General features: G+C 52.2%; 1 protein-coding gene across 1 annotated transcript in view; it reads right to left on the bottom strand.

The window, feature by feature from the left end:
- Ehd1 (EH domain containing 1) overlaps positions 1–11765 on the bottom strand; it is a 24018-nt gene extending 12253 nt beyond the window's left edge. Inside the window, exons 1-2 of the mRNA XM_005351796.3 lie at positions 11210–11765; positions 7112–7209 (exon numbers count right to left, since the gene is read on the bottom strand). Coding sequence (XP_005351853.1) covers positions 7112–7209; positions 11210–11613 — 502 coding nt within the window. The 5' untranslated portion in view covers positions 11614–11765. The remainder of the gene's footprint in view (positions 1–7111; positions 7210–11209) is intronic.
- Between the last annotated feature and the right edge of the window lie 265 nt (positions 11766–12030).

Raw genomic sequence — 12030 nt, 5'->3', positions numbered from 1 at the left:
GAACTCACAGAGATCCGCCTGCCTCTGCCTCCCGAGTGCTGGGATTAAAGGCGTGCGCCACCACCGCCCGGCTCTAAATGCATCTTAAGTGAAAATAATGACAGCACAGCGATGGAGGAAGGGCAGACAGACTCTGTTGAATCCACATTTCAACCCTGAACCTCTTAGACTCAGGAGGCAGTTGTTGGGCCACTGGAGCGGGCCACTTGCCCTCTCTGAACCCCCAGCCCCTTCTCTGTAACATAACAGTAAGTTCCCAGCTCCGAGACCACTGGTAAGGCTGGGTGCCGTGCATGCCTGGCAGACACCAGCGCTCTGTAAATGTTTGCTCCTATTTATTTCAGGCATTTGCACTGGGCCCAAGAAACGCAGGTCTGATGGATGAGTAGGCAAGGGTAACTTCTAAGGCATGAAGAATGCTGTGTACCCCAAATATAAACCCAACATTTGCAGGCACTTGGGCCAGCTGCTCCCTAGCCCGCCACCGACTGGCAGCCTGGGAAACAGGTGCCAAGGCCAGCACAGCCTGGTACGACGCCTCCACAGGCAGAGCCGGCACACCCACACCAGAAGGCAAGGCCAAAGCAGCATGCTTGCCTAGAGAGGGGGAGACAGGAAGGGATGGGGGTTGAAGGCTTTGGGCCCAGTCAGTCCTCAGGGGGCTGTAGAGTTCTGAGGAGAAATCCAGCTGAAGCAGAATTGCCTAAGCTTCCTCTCTGAGACATTACTCAGAAAACAGCAAAGTCTGGGAAACCCTGGGGTTTTTCAGTCTCATTATTAACTGGCTGACATTTGCACACTTAATTGTGTCAGGCATTAGGTAAAAGCCCAGCATACAGAAGTCCCTATCACGGTTACCAACAACCCTAAATGTCCACGTGTTACAGACACTTGGGTTCCTGCAGTACTAACCTGGGAGCTAAATCTGTGTCGTCCTGTGCGGTAGGCTCTGAAACCAAGAGGGGTTCAGCACTGAGCCTGGCACCAGGCTTCTGGGCAATCCCTGAAAACAGTCTACAAAAACAGCCCTGAGACCGGGCTGGAGAGTGTCTATGGCAAGCATCTCAGGGGATGGTCAACAGGGCAGAACTACCATGGCATAGTAGTGACTTCTGGGTCACTGGGCTCCAGGATACATGGATGGGAGTCTGGGCCAAAGGTCCTACCCAATCTCTAGGAACAGAATAGCTTAGGTTGAGCCTGGGCACCACGACAGTGGTAGAAAGGCAAATGAAAACACAGAGAATAGTCAGATTGGCCTTGAGCTCTTCCGAGGAGAAGATGGGGTGCTTTTTGGTTTTTGTTTTAAGATTGATTGATTTATACAGTGTTCTGTCTGCATGCCAGAAAAGGATACCAGATCATGGTTGTGAGCTACCATGTTGTTGCTGGAAATTGAACTCAGAACCTCTGGAAGAGCCGCCTGTGTTCTTAACCTCTGAGCCATCTCCCCAGCCCCGCATGAGGAGGTTTCTGACTGGAGGCAGGGCTCAGAGAGAAGACAGAAGACAGTATAGCTATTCAAAGTCCTCATGTTTCCTGGACTAAGGTCTGGCCATGGTGGCCTATGATTCCAGGAAGCCCAGCCCAGCAATAGCCTCAGAGGGTCTGACCCTACACAGGTACTCCTGCTGACAGATTCTCTGGGCTACTCTGCAGGTGCACAGAGCCCCTCCCAGGTCTGAGTCTGCAGACACTAGCCAGCTGTGTGCCCCTCAGGCTCATCTCTCAGTGCTCCCCAGAGTTCCTCATCAGAAAAACAGTGGCTTCCTCCTCTACACAGCTACAGAGATAACACAGAGGGCACATAGATAAGACAAGATAGCAAGAAGGCAGGCGCCAGGCCAGATGGGATGCCACTTCTATAACCCTAGCTGAAGCCACACTCCCTCTGCTGATAGAATTTTCCTGGGGGCAAGCGAGGTACCAAAGTTACAGCAAAGCTCACAGTCATATAGTGGCAATGGCAGGGAGGGCCCTGGCATGCTCCCTGCCACTGCCCACAAAGGACTGACACGGAAAGATCACAGTCCTAGGTACAGTGATTATGTAGTGGTAATGACCCTGGAAGCCAAGGGCATCAGCCCCACTCAGCCCTGGATGCCCTTTGAATCCCTTTATCAGTCACAAGAGTGGCACTTAGGAATAAATGGTGCTCCCAAAGGCCACCTTACCCTGCTGACACAAGAGAATGTTATCTCTCAAGCTGCAGCAGATAGGCAATGTCAGGAAGCTGACCCTGGGACCCCAAAGGACCACAATTATCAGGGGTCCCTAGCAGAGCCAGGGCACCTTGACCCCCTTTGGTCTATGCCAGCAATATTTATCATTATAGATTGAATTTCCTGCACATATGAGGGACCGTGAGGGAAAAGGCAAAAAGGTATGAGGGGCTAGCCGACAGGGTAGGAATGGACCCAAAGGGAGCAGGCAGGGATGATGTGTTTCCCAAGGAACAACTCTGAGGAGAAACACCTGCTTTCCACGGGAACACACTCCCCGGTTCTGATCTCCCCTGCGTACAAGGAGGACTGCTGGGTGGGGTCTCTGAGATATGGCCTCCCTCATCCATAAGCTATGACCACCTTGGAGCCCACACTGACCACCTCTAAAAAGGGCCACATGATCATCTTGATCATCACCATGAAATGTTCACCTCCAAATATTAAGTGGGTAACATTTAAATGGGGACTGCTAGGATTATGGAGGGGGAAAAGGGTTAAAAAAAATTGGTTCCATCTTGGTATTGCACTGCAGAACCCACCTTCAATGGGAGCCTTCTGCAAACAGAGAAGAAACTGGTTGCAGGGACGCATTAGCCACCTGAAGGGCACAGAAAGAACTAGTGTGCCTTGTCACCTACACAGTGTCCTGTCTGTGTGCACTAATAGTCTCTTTAGCCCTAACCAAAACGCTGCTGGAGGTGCAGTGTGGCTCAGTGGTAAGAGCAGTGATCTAGCACGCTGGAGACTCTAGATTCAGTCTGCAGCACAGACACAGAGAAAAGCCACATCTCAAAGCATCACTCCGGTGGTTCTCCCCAGACACAGGCAGTTCAGGTCCAGCCATGTTGCTCTCCTAGCAGGAAAGCAACAGGAAAAGTCGTGTCCCTGTGCCCTCAGTGGCAGGCTGGGGATCCCAGGGCATGACGTCCAAGCTGGTCTGCCTGGAGAGCACGAGGAGGACACTATGCTGAGTGCTGGCTGCCTCTGAGCTCCTTCGGAGGAGCTACAGGAACCTCTGGCCCTTTCCATTCCGTCCCTCCCTCCAGCCCTGAAGGCCTCACCTCCGCCTAACCAGCAGTGGCATTCTGGCAAGATAAGCCTCTGAGGGTGAGCTATTTTCCCATATCTGAGGCTGTGTTCTCACCACACAGTAGCCTGCTGGAGTCTGGCTCAGCCGAAAGATAAGCCTGTGGGCCTCAAACAATGGCCACATACCTCAGCCGAAGTGCCGGCTGGACCAGGCTCCTACTGGAGTTTTTCTCTTGTTTAAAAGAAGCTTACTTGGATTTTCCAGCTTTACTCTGGCTTTGGGGAAAGAGTTACTTCTGGGTTCCCTTTATGAGCCTACAAGGACAACAAGAACCCCAAATCCTCTCCCCGACTCCTAACTCCTTCACTTCACCCTGAAGGTCCATGAGCAATGGTGTTCCAGCAAGGAAAGCGCAATGCCAAACATGGTGGGCAATGCCAAACATGGCGGTACACACCTTTAATTCCAGCACTGCAGAAGTAGACACACGTGCATCTGAGTTCAAGGTCAGCCTGACCTACAGGGCAGCCAGGGCTACTTGTGAGATCCTGTCTCAACATCCCTACCACCCAAAAAAGAAAGAAAAGAGTATTGCTTACCAAGCTTTATCTCTTTGCTCTTTGGCGATGAGAACTGAACCTGGGCCTCATGCATGCAAGGCAAAGGCTCAACCACTGAGCTATATTTTCAGGGGTGTTCATGTGGGGGGGCCAGAGGTCACTGCCAGACATCTTCCTTTGTCCATTTTCAGCCTTTTTTTTTTTTTTTTAATGACAGGGTCTCTCACTGAACCTGAAACTTCACTAATTCAGACAGACTACTAGCTGGTCTCTGTCCTCCAGTACTGGGATTACAGGCGTCTAAATCATACCAGCTGCACAGACACAAGTCTGTGTGGCGGGCACTTTCCCAACTGAGCTTTCTCCCCACCCCCCGTCTTTATTTTGGAACAAGATCTCAATTACTTGCCCTGAGCTCACTCTGCCAGGCAGGCCTGACGCATGTATGTTTTGTCCCATCCCTGAGGAGCTGGGGTCACAGGCTTGCATCACTTGTTCAGAAGGTGTTCTCCTAAAACAAGTTGACTAGTAATAGCGGTAAGAAAGAAGAAATGTGGCCCCTGCTTTTTTGCAAAGGGTCTCAAAAACCTGTTCCCTTGCCGGGTGGTGGTGGCACATGCCTTTAATCCCAGCACTCAGGAGGCAGAGGCAGGCGGATATCTGTGAGTTCGAGACCAGCCTGGTCTACAAGAGCTAGTTCCAGGACAGGCTCCAAAACCACAGAGAAACCCTGTCTCGAAAAACCAAAAAAAAAAAAAAAAGAATTCTCCAAAACTGGGCCGGGCGGTGGTGGCGCACGCCTTTAATCCCAGCACTCGGGAGGCAGAGGCAGGCGGATATCTGTGAGTTCGAGACCAGCCTGGTCTACAAGAGCTAGTTCCAGGACAGGCTCCAAAACCACAGAGAAACCCTGTCTCGAAACACACACACACACACACACACACACACACACACACACACAAAATCTGTTCCCTTGACCTTCCAAGAGAGTCACTCTCATAAGAATGGGTAAGGCTGAAAACTTAACCAGTGTCAGGTATGAGGTCCACTTGGAATCCTGGCATCTGGGATGCTAAGACAGAGGGATAAAGAATTGAAGGTCAGTCTGTCTCAAAAAAAGAAAGAAAGAAAGAAAGAAAGAAAGAAAGAAAGAAAGAAAGAAAGAAAGAAAGAAAGAAAAGGAAATTCAGCTCAACTGGCTGCTTCTAACCCGATCAGAGACAGCCAGCTCACTGCATTGTGGTCTGTGCACAGCTCCCACCAGGCTGGCTGGGGTCCCTACAACCACAGAAAAGAGGAGGGAACACCACAGCTGCAAGGACAGACAGGCTTGGTTGCAGTGCAGGCTGCTAGCTTCGACGTGCCTCACCTCACGTGCCCTACCTCAGGGCAAGGGCCAAAGGACAGACAAGTAAGTTAATGAAAACAAACTTAACCACAGGTGCTTGTTTGAGCCCGAGAATGGAAGTGACCTCCTGCCTTAGCCTCCCGAATGCTGGGATCAGAGCTGCTACCCAGGCTCTTGTATGTCTTCCTTTTCTTTCTTTCAAACTTTTCAATTACATTTGTGTGTGTGTGTGTGTGGTTTGTGTATGTGAGTGCAATGGCATGAATAAACAGGTCAGAGGTGTATGTGTGTGTGTGTGTGTGTGTGTGTGAGTGCCACGGCATGAATAGACAGGTCAGAGGATAACTTGTGGGAACTGTATCATGCTTTCCATGATATGGATTCCAGGGATCAAACTCAGGTCACCAGGCATGGTGGCCTTTACACACTGGGCCATTTTACTGTTTCCTCTTTTTTCCCCCTTTCTTTTTTTTCCAGCACTGCTCTTTGACACATACCTTGACTTCTTTTTTTTTCTTTTTTTTTTTTGCAGTGCTGGGGATTGAACTCAGGGCCCTGTGCATTCTAGCCCAGTGCTGCCCACTGAACTACATCTCCTGGGAGGGTATTGCATTTCCTCCTTTGTAGCGGCTAACTCTACTTCTGGCCAGCCCTTAATGGTCTCCTGGAAGGTATTCCAACCCAATGGCTGGTGCCTAGCCCTCTGCTAAAGAGCCAGGGTTAAAACAAAGTCAGGCTTGTCCTGAACCAGGACCTCAAGGCACTGTGATAGACAGATCAGAGGATCCCCTAGCCTTGTGATCAGTGTTGGAATATAGCCTGTGAGACAGTTGTCTCCGATGCTCCAGCCCCTCTTTGAGATGCGGGTCTGTTTTTGTTTTTGAGACAGCCTCAGACTTGCTCTGTAGCCGAGAAGGACCCTTCTTCATGAATTACTGATCTTCTTGCCTCTCTTTCACTCCAAGTGCTGGGAGTCAGACACGTGCCACCATGCTCTGTCTGTGCTGTACTGGGGACTGAACCCAGGGCTTCTGCATGCTAAGCAGGCACTCTACTAACTGAACCCCACCCCCAGCCTCCCAGCCCCCCAAAACCACTCTGAAAAAGGTTGTTATCTTTATGTATTATGGAAATAAAGTTTTTTTTTTACTTTTTTTTAAAGATTTATTTATTATGTACACGACAGTCTGCCTCCATGTATGCCTGCACGCCAGAGGAGGGCACCAGATCTCATTACAGATGGTTGTGAGCCACCATGTGGTTGCTGGGAATTGAACTCAGGACCTCTGGAAAAGCAGCCGGTGCTCTTAACCACTGAGCCATCTCTCCAGCCCCGGAAATAAAGTTTTATTTCATAAAACAAAAAAGCCTAAAAATTTTTAAAAAGCATGGCAAAAGCTGTCCAGAGCTGACACAACTAGACTGACCAGGGCACCAGGATCTAGCAGGAAACCTCTGCCCTGGCCCTGGGAGGCCGCTGACCAGCAAGGGCTAAGCAAATGTAAGCAAATTTCCACCAGTACTCAGGCAGGCCACACACAGTTTCTCCTTCTGCCGAGCTGGCTGAACTAACTAGGAACTGACATGACACCGAGAGGCACAGTGTTCCTATGCAAAAGGGGCAAGGAGGCCAGGGGTCAGCCAATGCTGGCTGGACACGTGGACACAGGTATAAGGCAATTTCCTGCCACTTTGCTTCACAGCCCAAGGCCCAAGCCTCAACGTGTTCAAAAACACCTGGCCATCCAGGATGGACTAGACTGTGATCTCAGCTGGGCCATTCTCGGCACCTGAGCACAGGAGGAAGCTGTGGCCCCTCAGGTCACCAATGTGTAGGTGAGGTATGAGGTAAGAAGCCTGTCACCTGAATACATTTTTTTAGAGCCTGGGGCTGGAAGAAACCTGGAAGGCAGCAGGGGCGTGGCTCTCCAGCACAGAGCTGGTTTACCTCGGCTGATGCGCTGCTTCTCGCCAGACAGGATCCCGGGAGTGTCGATGATACTGATGCTGTCCAGGACCGGGTTGGGCAGCTGTGCACACATGAACCTGCAGGGCAGTAAAGCCAGGGAGAGTCAGAGTGGAGCTGACACTGACTGATCCAGGTCATGGGAGGCTTTTCAGCCTCCCTCCCCCTGCAGAAACTAACTGAGAATGCTAGCAGAAGGGTCTAACTGGAGAACAGCAGGGCTTCCCTCCTTGTCATCTCTTCCCCCCAGGGTTCACGAGTTCAGCTTCTCAGTTTCTGACTTGTTAGCAAAGCTGTATGAGCCCAGACCATGCTTCAGTTCTGAAGAGAAACAGAAGCGTGATACTGAGACTTTGCAATTCCATCCTAAAATTTTCACCCAGGTATGGTGGTATACACCTACAATCCCAGCACCTAGGGAACAGAGGCAGGAGGATCGGTGCTAATTAAATTCTAGGCCAGCATGGTCTACATAGGAAGACCTAGGCTCAGTGGGTAGAACACTTGCCACCAAGCCTGACAACCTTAGTTTAGTCCTCAAAACCCATGCAGTGGAAGAAGAAGGCTGACCCGCACTACCCACTGATCTTCACAGTGCTGTGACATACAATGCTAACACAGAATAAATAAGTGAAAAGAAATAACACAGCTAGCCGGGCGATGGTGGCGCACGCCTTTAATCCCAGCACTCGGGAGGCAGAGGCAGGCGGATCTCTGTGAGTTCGAGACCAGCCTGGTCTACAGATCTAGTTCCAGGACAGGCTCCAAAGCCACAGAGAAACCCTGTCTAGAAAAAACAAAACAAAACAAAAAAAAGAAATAACACAGCTGGGCACGGTGGCGCACACCATTAATCTGAGCATACAGGAGGGAGAGGCAGGCAATCTCTGTAAATTCAAGGCCAGCCTGGTCTAAAAAGAGAGTTTCAGGACAGCCAGGGCTACACAGAGAAACCCTGACTCAAAAAATAAAATAAAATAAAAAATAATAACAACAACAACAAAAACCCCAACAGCTTAGCTGAATTCCCCAACACTAAAGAGGAATGGTCTCTTTCTGTGTGTGTGTGTACATGTGTGTGCAAACACACACGACGGCTAGGCTGACCTCAAGTGTCTTCCTTTATCATCCTTCTGCTTTACTGAGACAGAACCTGTTACTGAGCCTGTAGCTCACAGATTTAGCTAGGCTGTCTGGACAGGGGGTCCCCAAAATCCACCTTGGTATCTACCTGCTCCCCAGCCCCAACCTGGGTTGGATTGCAGGCCTGCAATACGATCCTGCACCCAATGTTTACAGGGGTGCTGGAGCTCTGAGCTCGCCGAGCCATCCCCATCAGTCCCTGGAATGGTCATTTTCTACTGCTGCTGGGGCCAGCTGCTTGTGAAGGGACTGTGATAGGCCACCAGTAGTCAAATGGTGTGGAAGGAGCACAGATACACCATTCTCTCAAAGTCAAAACCAGCCTCAGGAGAGAGGAAGCCACAACAGAGGGAAAACCTTGATGGGGGCTGAGCTATGGACCTGCGACCCATGCTGAACTAAGAGTTTAGCAGAGCCACTATCAGCTGTCTCTAAGGGCTGGGTTCTTTAGTGGACAGAGAAAAGCCTCCTTTAAAAACCTATTGTCAGCAAAGAAAATACAGATCCATTAGACCCATTCATTGTCTGCCAGACACAGACTCCAAGCTGCTCCTCCAACAGTGGGGAGCACTCAGGCAGATCAAGTGTCTCCTGTGACCCCACCCCAATGATGATCAGTGTCCCCACAGGCTGGAGGGACAAAGTGAAAGGTACAGTCTCCAAGTGCAGAGACTCTACTGCTGTAAGCCACTGCAGGCCAGACCTGAGTTTCTTCTTGCTTGGGAAGAAACTCCTAGACTCAATGGAGAGAGTGATGGAGAAAAAAAGAGTAGAAGTGGAGCTGGCTCTGAGAAGTAGCACACACAAAAGGCCCTAAAAGGAGCCTCTGCAGGTCCAGGAGAACCCGCTACTCTGCAAGGCCTGATAAGTGTATGGCAAGAAAGGCAGGGGCAGTAAAAATGCTTCTCTTGGCAACAAGGATGGAGACTCCAGTTCGTAGGACAAGTGGGCGGGCCCAGTTATGCAAGGAGGAGTCATGACAAACCACTCTCGGGTTTCCTTCACGTCTGCCTCCATCTGCTCTTCTATCTCTGCGGAGCACTCAAGAGAAAGAGGCTAGCAAGTCAAGTTCATGGCTCAATGGGTCCCTTTGAGAGTACCAGGAAAAGCTGTATCAGCCAGAGAAAAGCCCCCTTTGTTGTACCCTCCCTGGCCAGAGGCACCGTGGTCTGAACATCCTGACACAGCTCCTCCAGTCTTGGACTACACCAGCATCTTAGAGACCCTCTGGAATTGGGGTGATGTCAAGAAGGAATTGTAAGTATAGCTCTTGGATCCCCTGGACCCCATGCTATCAAAGCGCCCGTCCTTTGCCAAGGGTTCCTCAGTTGTTCCTTTTTTGGAGACAGTAGTAGTGAGCGCATTAAGCACAAAGAACAAGCCATCAGCATGGCCTTAACTTTGACAATCCATTGGGGCCTGGGCTTCCTGAGTTAATGAACTGGGAGTGGATGGTGTATGAGATCCTACCAGCTCTTCAGCCATGCATTTCCAAGGTGCCAAGTTCCTTGTTTCAAAAGGTCTGCCCTCAAAATGAGGGGAAGACAGGGCGCAGCGGCTGAAATAGGAGTGAAGGCTTCTCTCTTGCACTCCTGAAGAGGAGACCTAAGGCGTAAATGAACTCCTCGCCCAACAGCCAAACTTCTCAACAGAGTCTGAGCCAATGGCCTACCTACAGGTGCAGCAAAGTTCAGAAAACCGTAGGGAAATACTCCAGGCTATGATGACCACAGCACTGTATTCATCCAGGCCTGACAAACAAACACCATCACCAGAAAACAAGACAGGCTGAAATTGCCTAGAAGGGATACATGACAACATTAAAGGTCAGGTCCCTGCAGGAGGCAGGCCTGGCGGTGAGCTCGCTCTAGAACAAGCTGGCCCGCCCTGGACGGCTGGACAGTGTCTGTAGAGGAATGTGTTCATACAGGGCGGAGACCTGGAAAGCACGCTCAGATTCTTTCCTAGGCTGTTCCCCCAGGCTGAATGCAGACTTCGAAAGGCACGTAGAGTTACTCCTTGAAACAGGGAGCACAGAGGGGAGGGTCTCTGAGTCCTGTCGTGCCTTTCACGGGCGGAGGCCGGGATCCCCAGTTGCCTGTACAGAAGTGACCCTGGGTGTTAATGCTCCTCAGACAGGCAGGCCACTGTGACTCATTCATAGCACCTTGAGGAGCTGAATCTCGCCTCACCCTTAAACTGGTGACACTGAAACTCCTATCAACTCTATAGTGAAATGGAGGAATCTGGTCATTTCATGGGTCTCACTGTTACTGCTCCCTGAAGTCTCTTGAGACAGCACTGACTCATTAAGTGTTTTTGAGACAGGGTAGTCTCAGGGACTCCTGGCTGGCCTAGAAATTTACTTAAGTGCTACTTTTAGGAGGGCTATTGGGACTTCCTTATCCCCTGCCTTCAATGGGGGCTGCCCCTCCTACACAGAACCACTGGTCCCTGGGGATATGAAGCAGACACAGCAGCGAAGGGAACATTTAAGTCCTGGGGCTCCACATAACACTTACAAAACAGACTCAAGTGGAGATGGAGGGAGATTAATGAGAATGAACTGGAGGCCTCCAGAATGAGAAATAAGAAGGACAGCAAAGGCTCATCTTCCTACAGTGGCCCCTGGCTCTGGGGTCTGCGGGGGTGGGATGGGGGGCAGTGAGAGTTAAACTGGTAACTTGGAAGATTCTGGGGGTGACAAGCCAGAAGAGTGGCTGATGCCTATTGAGAGTTAAATTGATAACCTAGAAGATTCTGGGGTTGACAGAAGCCAGAAGAGTGGCCGATGCCTATTCCCCGACTCCTGGGTAGGCAATGTCCTTGGGAGTGGTCGCCTCGGGTCCGGCTGGGGCTCTTGGAGACAAAGGCCGGCGGGGCAATGGCTGCGGGGGGCCATGGCGGTCCTCGCGCCCGTAGAGAAGGGGTAGGTACCTGTTGAGGAAGGCGTTGCCGAAGGCGTTGAGCTTGCGAAAGGGGCGCCGCGGGTCGACGACGAGCGCGTTGCCCGGCACCACGCCCTCGGTGGGGCCGTGCATGACCGCGATGAAGGAGTCGGTGGTGGGCTCCGGCCCGATGCGCATCCCCGGGAAGTCCTGCTCGATCAAGTGGCGGATGAAGGTGGTCTTGCCGGTGCTGTACTGGCCGACCAGGAGCACCATGGGTTTGTTGTCGAAGTCAGCGTCCTCCAGCGCGGGCGAGTGGAACTCGTGGAAGCGATAGTGCTCCTCCAGCGGCAGCAGCTTCTGCGCGTACAGCAGCCGCAACCCCTCGGCCACCGTCTGGAAGAGCTCCGGCTCCTTCTTGCGGCGGGCATCCTTGCTCACCCAGCTGAACATGCTGCCGGACACTGAGCAGGCTGCTGCGGGACGGAGCGGCGGCTGAGCGGGACGAGGGCTCGCGGCCGAGGAGGGGCCGGCCGGCCGGCGGAGGGCAGCAGGGCAGGGGGCGGGGCGCGGCCCACAGTGCGCAGGCGCAGGTCGGCGGACGCCGATCACGAGAGCGCCCTCTGCAGACAGCCGCGCGAGCCTCGCCGAGCTGCCCCTTTATAGGCGGGAGCCCGGCGCAGCGGGGCCGCCGCCTCGGGGACGGCCGGAGCGGGGCGGGGCGGGGCGGGGCAAGAGGCCTTCAGGCCCTGCCCCACTCGCGTGCCACGTCTTCCCCTGCTTCCCATTGGCTGATTTCAAATCTCGCGAGCCCGTGGCTGCGGTGCCCTGGCAACCGCACCTGTTTTGCTCCGCCCCTCGAGGGGCGGC

The sequence above is a fragment of the Microtus ochrogaster genome, chromosome 8 (assembly GCF_000317375.1).
Source record: "Microtus ochrogaster isolate Prairie Vole_2 chromosome 8, MicOch1.0, whole genome shotgun sequence".
In the NCBI taxonomy this organism is placed as follows: Eukaryota; Metazoa; Chordata; class Mammalia; order Rodentia; family Cricetidae; genus Microtus; species Microtus ochrogaster.
Note: the sequence above shows the minus strand (reverse complement) of the source record. Positions and strands in the feature narration are given on the sequence as shown.